At 46.2% G+C, this 15,622-nt stretch overlaps 1 protein-coding gene across 2 annotated transcripts in view; it reads right to left on the reverse strand.

Moving 5' to 3' along the window:
* Positions 1-15,622, reverse strand: part of TFCP2 (transcription factor CP2) — a 78,418-nt gene that overhangs the window by 37,515 nt on the left and 25,281 nt on the right. For both annotated transcript variants that reach the window (XM_053298474.1, XM_053298473.1), the window contains exons 2-3: positions 5,016-5,167; positions 3,830-3,906 (exon numbers count right to left, since the gene is read on the reverse strand). In XM_053298474.1, coding sequence (XP_053154449.1) covers positions 3,830-3,906; positions 5,016-5,167 — 229 coding nt within the window. The remainder of the gene's footprint in view (positions 1-3,829; positions 3,907-5,015; positions 5,168-15,622) is intronic.

Genomic DNA, 15,622 nt, shown 5'->3' on the forward strand with positions numbered 1-15,622 from the left:
GGAAGAGCTTCTTCCCTGACAGGGCGGAGCTCCCCGCTACTTCCACCTCAGCCACCACAGGCGGCTGCACTGCAGGGTCAGGCTCCTCCATAGGATAGGAGAGCCTGTGCACAAAAGCAGCAGTGGTGTGGATGACTCGGGGAGTAGGCCCCTCTCGCCGTCGCCCACCGTGACCAGCAGCACCACCCCTCTCTCTGCCTGCCACTCTGCTCCTAGCTCTGCTTTGCACCCTCTTGGACATCTTAGGGTTTTGTTTTGTTTTGTTTTAATTTAAGCACTAACCCTGACTGGGAGTGGGGGGGAGTAAAGAAGAAGTACCTTTAAGTGGGTGTGGGGTTGGGGGTGGTGTATTTATGCTCTGTGTGCCACACACAGCATTACTTATAGCACTGTGGTGCACACAGAGAAGGTTAGATAATTGAATCCTCAGGAATAAAAGCAGCAGGCTTTATTTTGGTGGGGCTGCTTTTAGAGGGGAATGAACGAGCAACAATGGGGGGAACTACAAGGGAAAGGGAACACAAAGAAGGGCAGGGGATACTGTGGCCTCTTGCTAACTCATCCCTCCTCACCTACAGCACGACCACCTAACCTCTCCCTTCCCCAAACAACCTGACCAAGGCGAGAGTGTGTGTGTCTCACCTATCTGACATCTTTGGGGGCTTCCACCGGTGTCTTCAGCTGGAGTCAGCCAGGTGTTGCTCTCGGAGGCACTCTTGGGCCGAGCAGACACTGGTACTCGACAGCTAGGGGGAGGGCAGGTGAGTACCGGTCAGGCACTCACCCACTCAAAAACAAACAAACAAAAAACCTCCCAAAAAAGGTACAGAGGGAACCTGGCAGGCTGGGCACCTCACGCCAGTCAAAGAAACCCCAAAATTAATCTGCCAGGCACAGGCAGCAGACAACAGCAGCAAAGGTGGCAGCAGCGCTACAAAATTTAAAAAATTAAAATCCACATCCACAGCACACCCCAGTTTTTTTGGTTTTTTTAAAAAACAAGGAATAACATTCCAAGCAGCACCCGGTTAAGAGGTACTGGTGCTGCTGGTACAATATGAATAAAATTAGGGGGGAATCATAGCACTCCAGTTATTAAAAGAGGGCAGGCTACAAGCAATGAGATAAAAAAGGGAATAAAATCCAAACAGCACCCAGTTAAGCCACTGGGCTGCTGTAACTATTTTAAAATGCATAGAGAGGAAAACAGCACACATAGCACCCCAGTTATTTAAGTCACTGGGTGTGGGGCTGGCTAGAAACAAGAATAATAAAATAAAATTCCAATCAGCACCCAGTTAAAGGCACTGGTGCTGTGGGTACAAATTAAAAAAACAACAACAAGTGTTAGGGGGAATAAAGCAATTGGCAGGAACTATAGTTACAAGGTTAAAAACGCTATCCCTCCACTCACTGCTGGCCAGGCAGGCCCAGACCACAGTCTCTCTGCTCTCCTCCATACTGCTGCAGTCTCTCTCTGTCTTTCTATCAGAGCTCTCCTCTCCTGATGCGAGGGAGAGAAAGGCGAGGGCTTTCTCTGACTCCAAGCAGCCCCTTAAATACATTTTGAAACTCCCTCCTTTAGCCTCCTCGCAGCCAACGGGAGCAGAGTTACCCCTGCCAAGACTTGATTTGAAAGACAACTAGCTGATCAAGAAGCAAAGAGATCAAGCCAATTAGAAGTCAGTGCCAGGAGACCAATCAGCGACTGAAAAACATGGAGATAAAACAGCATCCGCTAAATTAATCACTAGTGAATCGATCTGCACGAATCCGGAGTGATTCGATTCACAATCTAATCAGTCTCTTTAATCAAGGGATGATTCGATTCACGGACAAAGCAGTGAATCACCCCCGATTTGCAGCGGATCAATTTGCTAATGAATCGATCTGCACGCTCCAACTCTAGACAAAGGCTAGGATACAAGTTGCAGAACGTTCACACCACAATGAAATTAGTTCCTCTGCAATGCAGTGTGTGTTCTTCTGGTGACATCTCAGTTCAAAGCAGGAAGAATCTGCAGTAGGTACACTGCAAAGTATGTATTAGAGCAAGTCATAAGGAAGCTGCCTTATACCAAGTCAGACCACTGGTCTGCCTAGCTGAGTATTGTCTTCACTGGCTGGCAGTGTGTCTCTAGGGTTTGAGGCAGGAGTCTTCCCCAGCCCTACCTAGAGATGCCAGGGTTAGGGTTAACTGAACCAGAGACCTCCTGCATGCAAAGCAGGTGCTCTGCCACTGAGCTACAGCCCCATTCCCAAATCTCCCTGACCAATTCTTCCAGGTTGACTCTCTTCCCACTAGGAGTGTGCACGGTTCGGTCTGGCACAATTCAAAAGACCGTGCGCATACGTCACGGCGTGTGCGGGGCAGCGTCAGAGACGAGCGTGCGCCGCGCAGGGCGCATGCGCACTGCTAGCGCTCGTCTCTGTTCAAGGCTTTAGAAACAATGACGGGGGCAGGGGCAGCAGGGAGGAACTCTGCCGCCCCAAGAAGATTTTTCAACTGACTAGCGCCGGAGGAGGAAGAGCGGCGGGGGGGGGAGTACTACCACCCCCCCGCTTAAAGCAACAGTCCCCCCGTGCCAGACCGGGGGTGCACCGGACCATGCACACCCCTACTTCCCACACCTGTAAACTGCATTCTGCCCTCCTTTTCTCTAAATATATATTAATATCATTTCCCTTGCACGTAAACAAAAAGCACGTACAGAGCAAGAAATTGTTGTGCCCACTTCTAGAGCTGAGGGAGAACTTGTACTGCCTCCTGAGCTTCCCCGGTGCTCCACTCAGAGCAAGAATGGAGGCCCATCAAGGCTCAGCCAGTGGCCAGCCAGCATTCTGCCTATCCCTCTTGTAAAGCTCTCCGTATGTTGCTACAGAAATTATACCAAGTCATGCCTTTGTAACCTGGATTCTAAAGTAAAGTTGCGCTGTCAAGTCAGAATCGTCTCTTGGTGCCCACAGAGCCCTGTGGTTGTCTTTGGTAGACTACAAGAGGGGTTAACCATTGCCATCTCCTGAGCAGTATGAGATGATGCCTTTCAGCATCTTCCTATATCACTGCTGCCCCATATAGGTGTTTCCTGGGGATTTGAACCGGCAACCTCTTGCTCACTAGGCAAGTTACTTCCCTGCTGCGCCATTAGGTGGCTAACCTGGATTCTAGACTACCATAATGCTTTCTATCTGGGGTGCCTTTGAATTTACCAGAGTTCAGAGCCTCCTGAAAGAGATGCAAGTTGCTTTTATGCAAGCTGACATTTGGCAGTCAGCAACACAAACTCTCCTTGGTATTGGATTTAAACTCAGGGGGTCCACAAGCTGTGGTTGGGCTTGGTAATCAGCCATTATTTTTGGTTGTCACTGTCCTGCTGCCTCCAAAGGCACCTTGGAGCCTGCATTACTGTCAACAGTGGCCCTTCCCAGAAGGGGCCTCTTGCTCACAGCTGGCCCGTCTGCCTATCCTTGCCTGCTGGCTTTCCCTCACTGCATGGCCACCTTCAACCTTTCTGTGGCCTCAACCCATTGACAGCAGCAACACCCAGGAAATGCATCCCAAATGCCAAACAACTGATCGGAACCTCTCTTGGCGACCTGCCAGATCAAGACCAACTGCAGGGATCCAGTGCAACTGCACTGGAGCAGTCAGGTGAAATGGAGCAAGTGGCTCTACTATCATGCTGACCTCAGAGGTCACCAGGATTACATTTATGGTTGCCACTGGCTATCTGGCAGGCATGTTTGCAGAATTTTGTCTAAATTACTGTCACACATCCTAAATGTTTGGGAAGGGTGAGTTATAATCTGCACAAACCAGCACACTCACCTTTACAAGTTTCCCATTTAGCTCAGGCAGTTCTCCAATCTTCCTGTTATCCAGCATTCTGATTTCGTAAGATTGACCTGGGGAGGAGGATGAGGAGGAAGAAGAAGAAGTAGTCTTGTGTGGTTACTACAACAAACAAATTGATTCTTCAACAACTCACTGTGTAAGAAGTCTCACTAAAACAAAGTGTAAGTGTGTGATAGCACCTGCAAATTAAGAGTGTGTGTGTGTGTGTGTGTGTGTGTATACACATCCCACCCAAAGCCTGGAGCATTTTTCAGAAAGACGTAAAGGGGGTTAAAGAGTAAGGGTGTGAGTGTTCATATTGTCTTTTTTTTTTTTTAAGATGCATTTTCCTTTAGGAAAGAAATGGATTAGATCAAAAGCTTCTTGTAAACTTGGTCTAGTCAATGAACTGTAAAAATTAAAGGAAATTGAACACAGAGCAAACAGGATTTCTTCCCATCCCCAGGTCCGTTTTGTACAGGTAAACGTCAGTGCTATATTAGGGCTAGTGCCAGCATGGTCTCAGGGTGAAAGCTGCTCCCACTGAATTCTCAACACAGCAAGTGTCTCCTTTACACTTTACAGCTGGAAAGGACTTAAACTTATTTCAGACTTGAAATACAAGAATGAGAGAGAGAGACTGATTTTAAACCCTGATAGTGCTACAGAAATTAAGCATTTTGTTTTCAAACTGGTCTATCTTGATAGCAACCAGGACCAAACCAGCAAGGGCGATGGAATTTCACCATCCATAAAATTTTAAGATTTCTTCCCTTATTTTAACCTAAATGTCTATTCTTATTCATTGCCTAAACCACAGTTTATTACTGTCATATTTTTCTCACACAACTCTGGACTCAAAGATTATATCCACGCGCAGACTTTGTGTACTCCACACTAATTAATCTTTGGACTTACTTCTGTTCTCCTACTCCAGATTCATACATTCAATCACCAACACAGAATACCCACTTTACCCACAAGCCCATGCAGCGTCTGTAAGAAATCCACTCACCATGCCAAATGAGAGTACAACAAGGATGTTAAATGGCATGAAAATATGTGCTCCAGCAGAGAGGCACAAGAGAGACAGACACACAACAGGGAAGCAATGTATGTGTCCAGAACCATAAAGCCACTCCCTTTCTCCTTGTCTTCTGACAACAGAAATGCAGCTCACCTTGATTGAGATAGGTGAGAGTTTCGTCATGGAGTTTCACAGCAGGGGAAGTGGCAGCACACAGCACGTACTGAAATGGCAAGATTTTGTTCTCATTGTCAGGAGGCAAGGTGGATTCTTCTTGCTTAAAGATGGGCAGAGCAAGGACATCACTGCAAAAGAGATTTGTGATCAGGACAAGTGTTTTAGTTTTACTCAAAAGGCTTTTTACACAGTTAACAGTAACATCCATATTTTGGACAACTTAAGGGGTTCAACAAGGATTTGAATGTCCCTGCATGGTGTGCAACCACCTCATATGCAATCTTCAATCTAGCACCAACAATTCCCTGCCTGCAGGGTCCTGCCTACAGATGCAAGATCACCGAACAAGATCTCCGCATGTTGGAACACACAAGTGAGCGGTTGTCTTGGCAGCCTCAGTCAGCTAGTTCATTGTGTTTGATCCCAGAGGGCAAGTGCCCTAGTTAAGATCTGAAAATGGATTTTTAAGAGGCAGAGAAGCTATGCTCCTGGCCTCCCGTGGCTACTCATCCAAAGCAATATCATGTTACTGCTAATAATCAAGCTGGCAGGATGGTCTTTCACTTTCTGGGGGAGCAAGTGTGTGTGTGGGGGGGGAGTTTGCCTTAAAGAGAAGCCATTTGTACCAGTTCTAGGCCACTCCATCCAACAGACTACAGCCTGAAACTGCCTCAAACTGCCCCAGAGATGAACATGGAGATGTACAAGGCTTATGAGTGTGAGCAGAAAGATCACCATCAAGGAAAGCCTCACACCCCCACCCCAGTGTTTTCCTTTTAATGCTACAAGCCCTGTCCTTTGGCTGACAATACTTCTCTTCAGATGGGCAACACATTCAACACAAAACGTCTCCTCGGGGGGAAAACACAGTTAGAGGACTACAGCTAAGCTACTTATTTGATCATAACCAATCACAGCATTCTTATTCTGGGTCAGTTATTCTCAAACAGGAGGGGGCGGGGAGCCAGAAGCCTTGCCAGCTTGTCAAATACCCAGTACAGAGATGAGACTGAAGTGCCTGCATGGGATATGCTCCTGTTGACTGAACGGTCTTTTCCAAAACCAACTTTTAGGACAGGAATCTGTCTGTGAATAAGCATGTGCAGAGATCTGTAAGAAGAAGGCTTAGGTCTTAAAACCTGTGTAACCTGGTGGATTAACTATAAGCAGTGGTGGATTTACAGTGGCACAGGCTCCTGAACAACAAAAGGGCCTCCACTTGGCTGATGTCCAACTGCTGCTCAAAACCACTGAACTGTTGTGTGAGAATTGCTTGAGACTCTGTATGCAAGGGGAGTAACGGAGAAGAACTAAGGTGTCTCAGGAAGTGCCACTGTGTGGCACACGTAAGAGCGAGTCTGGCACAAGGGAGCTGGGAGCAAATGCAATGAGGCATCATCTTTGCTGGTGGGAGGAGGAGCTGCTAAAGCCTTCAGCAGATCCCATCAGGAAGGACAGGGGAAGCTTGCTTGGCCCCCGCGATGCATAGCCCTTCCAGTAGCAGATGCAACCTGCTTGATACACGTGAGGGAGAGGCACCATGCTTTGCTGGTGGGGCGATTGTTGCCCCGCCCCATGCCTAGCCAGTACTGTATTCTCGCTCTACCCTTCCTTCTTGGATACAGGGCTGTCCTCAGAGAGCCCTGGAGGAGTGTGGGGCCCGGGGCAAATCTGCCAGTGCAGGGCACCCTTCCAGTTAATTCTAATGGGGGTTCAAAGAGCAGGGCCTGGAATGGTCACCCTGCTTGCCATGCCCTAAGGACAGCCCTGCTTGGACATGTGTGCACACAAGAGAACTAAGTGGGGAGCACCAGATGGAGGAGTTCCTTGAGATCAGCAAGCAGTGCACTGCTGGGTTTAACTTGAAAAACAAAAAGAATTCCTTAATGTGTCTTGAGGCTTGGCTTCTTATCATTCCCTCCTCCTGGATATACCGTGGATGGATGGATGGATGAGATCAAGATAGCTACTAAGGAATGGTTGCAGAGTGGCTAACAACTCTGACTGAAGCTATTCCTTCCTGGAGACTTCCACCCACACACCCAATATTTTCCACCACAGTATATCGCCAGGCTTGCTTTCAACAATCAACTGGAAATTGATGGCCTGAAGGGTTGGCAATGCTAAATGGTGGATGGGTTGATTTTAATTAAAGTTTTAAATTGGGGTGCCAAAAGTGAAGCTCAACACAGGGCCACACTAAATCTGCCTCTGAGTAGTAACCTTTGAACTAGTAGACCTCAATACAAATCTTAGCTTCACAATGGTCTTTCTGCACCTAACAAATAAAAACAGCTACGTTCATTTTATAAGCATTTTCTCTTTCTAGGAAAACGTAGGTTCATGAAGGGTGGCAGCCAGTGTTCCCTCTAACAGGGATTCCCAGATGATGTTGACTACAACTCCCAGAATCCCCAGCTGCAATGGCTTTTGCTTGGAGAATATGGGAGTTGTAGTCAATAACATCTGGGAATCCCTGTTAGAGGGAACATTAGTGGCACTAATCTCTAATGTACCCTCAAATGACAAAATCCAGCCCCCGCCCTCCGGCTTCGGGGAGGAAGGAGAAGCAAGAGCTGCCATAACATATATACGTGCACAATGTGGATAAGCTCTGTAGATGGTGTTAGGCAGCCACTGAGTTCTTATGGTATGTACAACTGAATTAACAACCGATCTTAAGAGGCCTGAACACAAAACAATGGTAGCTACAAAAGGTGGTCCCAATTACTGCTACAGTCTGTAGGTTCCTGTTCCAGTACTGGAAATCTTAGCTTCTACTAGGGGGAAAAGGTTTCTAACCATTGAGGGTGTAATATTTCGAAATGTGATGAAGCGGGGGAGGGGGGTGAAAAGCAATCTGAATTTTATATTCTTGAATAAAGGGCTGACTCAAGTTTCTTTCACCTGTGGAAGTTCACATTTTCAGAATTTGTAGTATAAAGTTTAATACAACTGTTACTTCTGCAACAGTTAAGTTTCTTGAAAAAATAATCAAAAACCAGGTGGGCTGGGAGCAGAGCATCTGCGCCTCCTCCGGCACGCTTCTCCCCCCCGCCAGCCCGCTTCTCCCCCCCACACTCGGTCCACATCTTCTCCCCCCCCCACGCCCAGCGCTTTCTGGCTGACAGAACGCCCAGTGCCCCCTGCTCCTGGCCCGCCGCCTGCTCCCAGCTGCCCCCTGCTCCCGGCAGCCAGGCCAGTGGCTGACCCGCCACCGTCTCCGGATCTGGCTCTCAGCGGTCGGGCTAGGCCAGCCTACCGCCGCCTCCTCTTGGCAGCCAGCCCGGCCACCACAGCCTCCTTTTCCTAGCGGCCAGCCGGCCTGGCCCACCGCCGCCACCACCATTGTCTCCCCATCCCCCGTCACTATCCCACAGGCAGCTGCACCTTGTGAGAGCTGCCACACATGGGATTAGCGATGGGTACACCTAGGAGAAATAAATATATAGATAACTAAATTTGTAAATCTAACATTCCCTGTATATTTTAAACACAGCCTTCAGTGCTGAGGAATGCACTCATCTTGCTACTCTATAAATAGAGTTTAATAATAATTAAAAAGAATAATAAATCCTGGTTGAGGCCTTAGGCTTTTTATCTAATGAATTCCTACCATTAACTAGCTAAGTAATATTGCCTCTGGATTGTGGAATATTCTTGCCACTTCTGCACAGGGCTGTGTGCAGGTATTACCAGTTATTTACTAGTCACATATTAAAAGTGATGCAAGAGAGTTTCTACAGAAAGGAAAGGCACATTTCCACCTTATGCCACACAAAAGCCACAGGACCATCTGTTATTATCTAAAGGTTGATGCTGTGATGCTGATGCTGTCAGGAAGAGGGGATTTACATCGTTCTTCCCATCAAGAAGATTAGTGGAGATTACTAGGAATTCATTAACACACACTAGATTTCTGCACCACAGTAACAACGGCTGTTTACATCTTTGCACAAAATGTACCTTGAAACACAGGTAGAGCAGTGTTCAACAGGTAACAGGGAGCCAATATCCACACTTATGAGCTGCACTGCTCACATCACAGGGCAGAATGAAGAGAAAGGCGAGAGGGGTGGCAGATCTGTAGGTTGTTGCTAAGAGGTCAGTTTGCATACAGAAGATGCCAGACTGACTACCTGGTATCTGCAGGTAGCAGGGCATTTTCCCGGTGCACCCTCACCTAGTGCGCCCTGCTGTGTTCGCTGGGCTCTCCCCACGCCAGCTGCCCAGCTCCCCTTTCCCCCTATCCCTGTCCAGAGAGCCCCACCTCCTCTCCTTCCGATTGGTCATGAGGAGTAGGCTCAGACTGCCCTTAGGGCAACAGGGCATATTCCCGGTGTGCCCCACCCACCCCACCCCACATGGTGTGCCCCAACTCCCACCCTTAATTACCTATTCTGCTCAAAACCTGGCCCCTCCCCACATACATTCTACCACCCTCTCAGTGCCCCCAGTCTGGCCCTGGGTAGGCCTGGGAAAGACCCCTGGCTGAAACCCTGGAGGGCCGCTGCCAATCAGTGTAGAGTAAACAATATTGTTAGGCGGATCAACAGTCTGACTCAGCAAAAGGCAGGTTCGTATTTTTAAAAAGATCAAAGCGATTAAACTTTAGGCCTCTCTTCCAATAGCTCGGAGGGGGGGAGTGCAAGCAAGACGACTCTCTCATTCTCTTTCTTGAACTTCTCCCTTGCTCCCTTCTCAAAGGTGTAGGATCTACAAGAAGGCCAGGTCACATTTAACCAACACTTCTAAAGAAAAGAGCAGTAGAGGATCTTCACGTGTGTGTGTGCACGCACACGCACACACCCACCACCTTGGTTTATCACCAAAGGGAACATTTTCTGTATAGGCTCTAGTAAGAATCCAAGTACTTTGTTTGCTTGAGTCATTTCGTACAGGGTCTAACTGCAGATGCAATAGGGCAAAACACTGTAATGTTTCCTGATCTCTTAAATCTGATCAAGACCCCCCAGCACCCCCTGACAGCTCACATGCAGACTCCCTCCCACTTCCCTTGTCAGCATGAAAGTGGACCTTTGAAGAAGCAAAATCATTCCCCTCAATCAAGTTCGAGGTCTATCAATGGCTACTAGTCGGAGGGCTATGGGCCACCTCTAGCCTCAAGGGCAGGGTACCTCTGAGTACCAGTTGCAGGGGAGTAATGGCAGGAGAGAGGGCACGCCCTCAACTCCTGTCTGTGGCTTCCAGCGGCATCTGGTGGGCCACTGTGCGAAACAGGATGCTGAACTAGATGGGCCTTGGGCCTGATCCAGCAGGGCTATTCTTATGTTCTTATGGAATACTGGGGAGCTTTGTGCTGGGGCAGTAAACAGAGAGGACAACCAGGTTTGTGGGTCCCTGGCGTTAACCACAGGATGCTATGACACCTGCACAGAGGTTAACCATGGTCAGCTTTCAACCAGAGCCTGAAAGCAATGGCCCACAGGGCACTATTAGACCAGCAGGCCCTCTTCCCCCCATTACTCATGGGTGGGGCACACACCCCTTTTCTAGCCATCCCATAGCTAACGGTGGCCAAGTTGTGTACCATCCATGTAGTGCTTGGAAGTTTGAGCACTAGCTGCCATCTGAACTTCCTGTATAGCAGGGAACTCCAGCAGCTCTTGGAGTCTTCAAAGGAATTCTCCATTTTGAAATGGAGTACTGACTTCAATAAAGAATGAAATGACAAATCCAACACACACAATTTGAGATCCTTCAGTAATATAAGAGATCCAGCAAACAGCAGGAAGCTTATTACTGGATGAAAATGAATTTATATTGGGTATCAGCCAAAGCATAACAGAACAGTCATGTTTTTCTACAGATCTTTGTGAATAACCACGTTAGCATGAAGATCAAAGAAACATCCGTGCTATATCACAGTTACACTTGACACACACAATGGATTAATCACACACACAGAGGCTAAGGGTGTTAATAGTTGGGTTTAATCCACCAAATGACACATAATCAAAACACTATCTAAAATCTGTATTTCTGTATTACGTATTTTAATTTTTGAGATCATCTGTAACTCTAATTTAATCATGCATTGTTTTAATTATACTGTAAACCGCTTTGAGATATTAATGAAAAGCAGTATATAAACTGAATACCTAAATAAATATGAATGGCACAATGCAGACTAGTTTGTCTTATGAGTTTTGTAAACTTCTGGAATGCAACAATCTTCATAAGAAGCTCCAAGAGTCAGAACTGTGCACTCCCCACACTAGTCCCTTCCCTCTCAAGAATGAATTTCCTGTATTCTTACTGATGGTTTGTCCCTAAAAAAGATTTGTAACTAGCCTCCAGTTCTGGTTTTACACCGGGTTAGAAATAAATCCTGGATTAGTGCTTTGAACTGCCCCCATGCAATTATGCAGCGAATGACAGCATGCTGGGTAGAGGGAGAGACATGCAGGCACATATCCCTCCTCATGTGATTCTGAGGGGGCTGGAAGACACATTGTCAGAATTGGTGGCCCACTGTTAATATCAATGCAGATCTAACACTAGACCATGGTAAAGGGCAGTCTGTCTGTGTGGTGGTGGCAGTGGCTAAAAATTGCAGAATGCCATATTGCTCACACGCATGAGCCAGCGTGGTGTAGTGGTTAGAGTGCTGGACTAGGACCAGGGAGACCCGGGTTCAAATCCCCATTCAGCCATGAGACTTGCTGGGTGACTCTGGGCTTCTTCTCTCAGCCTAACACTTCTCTCTCAGCCTAACCTACTTCACAGGGTTGTTGTGAGGAGAAACTTAAGTATGTAGTACACCGCTCTGGGCTTCTTGGAGGAAGAGCGGGATATAAAATGTAAAAATAAATAAATAAAACTAAGACCCCAGGTCTGATTTTATGTTTGAGCTAGTTTTTAGTTCTTACTGGGTCATATGTTTGAAAGCATATAAGCCAGGGCTTGATAAATTCCAGGTGCCAGCTTTTCATGGTGCTTGGAAGTTTAAGTGTTGCACCTGAGCCAGGAGGAGGCAAAGCAAGAGCAGATTGCTCCCTCCTCCTCCCATCCACCACCTGCCTGAGCCAGCTGATTGATGAACGCAAGCAACCCACCCCTGCCTTGCTTGCCACCTTCTGCTTGTCTGTCCATCACCTAGCTCCAGTAAGCGATGGACAGACATGAGCAGGAGGCAGCAAGCAGGGCTGAGTGTCTCTCCCTCCCCCCACCCCATGGAGCAGAACGCATTGTTGGCTGGCCACACATCGTATCGTCATGCATATAAACCAAACAGAGACATACTGGACACACAGAAAACTACGGCATTGGGGGGGAGGGGGGGAGAAAACTAGACATCTGAAAGCCTGAAGTCTGGCTCCTAGATACAAAGAAAAATAGTCAAGGCCTGATTAATTTCCAGAACCAGGGGAGTTGAATAAGATTTCTAGTGCCTGACTATGGGGCTTCAGGACCCTCCATAGCTTTCTCCTCCTCTCCATGACTAGCAGGAAGCGAGAATATGTTATGCAAAATAGTAAAGCCGGATTATGTGAAGTGATAAGTTATACATTTCACATAACTTACTGTGACTGCAGACTTGAGCTTTCCTTGGCAGGTAAATTTTGAATTTATCTATGTAAGTGAAAAGAACACACAGCCCTGGATATGACTCAATATCCTCAGTAGTATCCATCTTATTTATTTATTGTTTCGTTGTGTAAACCGCCCTGAGCCATTTTTGGAAGGGCGGTATAGAAATCAAATTAATAAATAAATAAAACAAATAAATATGCTCCAGAACAGGAGTCAAAAGACCTTCAAAGGAGTAAAGTTCAGCTTGAGCACTTCCACTGATGGCCCAGTTGTTTCTTTGATGGGAAGCTGGAGGCATGGTTTTCTCCATAGCAGGACCCAAGTTATCAAAAACACTCATCTTCACCAATTTATCACCAAGCCAATTAGTAGTGCTTCAGGAAACTTTTTATGCCAGTTTATTATGGAATAGAAGGATACTGCCCTTTCATTAAAACATTTTCTATTTACTAGCTTCTTACATTAATCTTGCATGTTTAGAATGTGTACTTGTAAACCTGATGCTTCCAGGCACTGTGTGTGAGATTGCATTTTGATTTAAGATGTTCAAATGACTTTAACTGCAACCCTCACATTCGTTGAATTTCTCTTCCCTAGGGCAGATTACAAACCAAATAATTTGAAGTTATTCATTCAAACAATTATAGAGGCGAAAGAGCCAGCCCTCCCGTCAATGACCTTGCATGCCAAGATCCAGGCCAAATCAAATGCTCAGGGGGCTTGAAGGAAACCCTGGGCCCAGCGTCAACTGACACTCCTGGGCTCCTGTGAGGTCCAGAGGGACCTGGCCTGCAGAGCTCCTTACTGCAAAATGAACAGCAGATGCAGCGGCCAGAGCACTTGCCTGACGTCCCTCAACACTTTAAAGGGCAGAGGTGCTTTCCCCACCCATAATATAGTTAATGTGTATACACAAAAGACAAAAATATAGATATTTTAATAAAAATTGATGGTACTTGATAAAAATACTTAAAAGTTTAAAAGTCGTGATATATAAGAAATCCTCAAGCATATGCTGCTTAGTTCATATATCATAAAAAGTCCTCCAGCATATGCTGACCAAATCAAACTCTTGTGGTGTCTGGTGAGTTAAAGTCCTGGTTATTTCATATACAGTCAGGCATGTTTCAACTTCCCCAGTGACTTTTTTCATATAAAATTCTCATGAGGACAATGTACCTTCAACCTCCTAATCCAAAGAAGTTTTCACATTTTTTCCCCAATATCTCCCTCTTAGTACTCATCTTGCACATCCTTCCTCTATTGGGTATTAAGTCCTTATTGTAAGAGTTAAATTATAGAGCCACTTGTCCATATACAGTAAACTTGTTCATCAGAAGTTTAAAGTTCAAGCTTCTTGCAAAGGGTCTGTATAGGTGTGGTTGACTTCATTGCCCTACAGACCCTTTGCAGGAAGTTTGAACTTTAATTTCTTATATACTGTGACTTAACTTTTACTTTAAAATAGTATTCTTTTTAGAAATACTTTATTTCTATTAAGCATCAACTTTTATTATTAAAATGACTATTTATATTTTTGTCTTTTGTATATACATATTATTCACTATATTATAGTTATTCCTGATTTTTATATTACTTTCTGGATCAGATTTATTCCCTTTCCTACCCTATGCTATTCCTACCCATGCCTTTTAAGGCCAGGAGAGAGCATACAACATCTTCAGCTCTCTTTACAGTTTGCCAAAAAGCGGGTAGGTGGAGGAGGAGGAATGCTGCAATTTGTGCAGCAACGGACCATGCCGGTGGGGACAAGCAGCTGCTACAGAATTATTTTCTAATCAGAAAAGGGCAAGCCTGGTGCAAAGCAACCTGCTTCTACTGGTCTCCCATAGCCCCTGCTTCAAAAACCTGAACAACATTCTGAAGAATACGGGTATGCAAAAAAGCATTACATCACTCAAGGTTCTAACAAGAGGAGCCTCAGGGTGGGGAGGGAATGGGAATGAACGGAGTCCTTGAAAATGTTGCCTTAAAGGCAACTCATAAGCAGCACAAGACTCTTGACTTCTAGCAGCCAATAGTTTCTCACTTACCCTACAGATACAGATGGGTGGTGGGGTGGGGGAAAGTAGTCACCTAGCCAGACTTCAGCTCAGTTTTTGCATAGAGCCTTGCCTGAACTGTTGAACCTCATTGAGCTGTGTTTCACAGGTGTTCCTCTAGCTGGAATGGGCAGCAGCAATTAATAGCTGAGGCGGGGGGAGGGGGTAGTGCACCCTACGTAGTTACCATTTAGATGGGCGACGCTCCACTTCATCACCAAGTCAAGCCAGCTTTTAGATTACGAGACAGGGAACCATTTTATTCCCCCCCCCATGCAAACCTCTTTGAGAACTTTTGTTGAAAAGCAGTATATAAATAATCATAGTAATAGAAGCATAGTCAGAGGATTCTACTACTATGATTACTTATATAATATTTTTCAACAAAAGAAGTTCTCAAAGTGGTTTACACAGGATTTTTCCCTATGCTGACCATGCAAATCGCCGCCATGCTTGCGCAGAGGCCATGTGTGTGCCACCATCTTGCCGCTGCCACATGAGGGCTGCGGGGGGGGGGAGCGCAGCAGAGAAGTGGGTAAGGACCTGCTGTCCCCACTTATAAAGGTGTCACTCATTGCCCCCTCCAGTCAAATCAGTTCAGCAGGCCTACAAACCAGTTTGGTTTTGAATCTGTGCACAAATCTCAATTCATGCACATCCCTACATCTGTTATAGATTCAGTTCTGCCTAGTCCTAAGAATCTACAATATAAGCATTTGGTAGAAGAATTTTATTCCCTGGAAGAACAAGGGAAATAAAGTTCACACAAGAAAGTCTTGGGCTAGGGTGGGATACAACTAACTACAAGAATGTGGCAGGCTTGGAGATGTGGGAAGTTATTCTTGTTGATGGCCCAACTGGGGTATTGGTTGCTCATGGGGCTGCTGATGGTGGGAGATTCTCTCCAAGGTCTAGGAATCAGGGAGCAAAAGGAACAATGAGCAGGGGATAAATTAGGGAGAT

Source organism: Hemicordylus capensis, chromosome 2, assembly GCF_027244095.1.
Source record: "Hemicordylus capensis ecotype Gifberg chromosome 2, rHemCap1.1.pri, whole genome shotgun sequence".
Classification (NCBI taxonomy): domain Eukaryota; kingdom Metazoa; phylum Chordata; class Lepidosauria; order Squamata; family Cordylidae; genus Hemicordylus; species Hemicordylus capensis.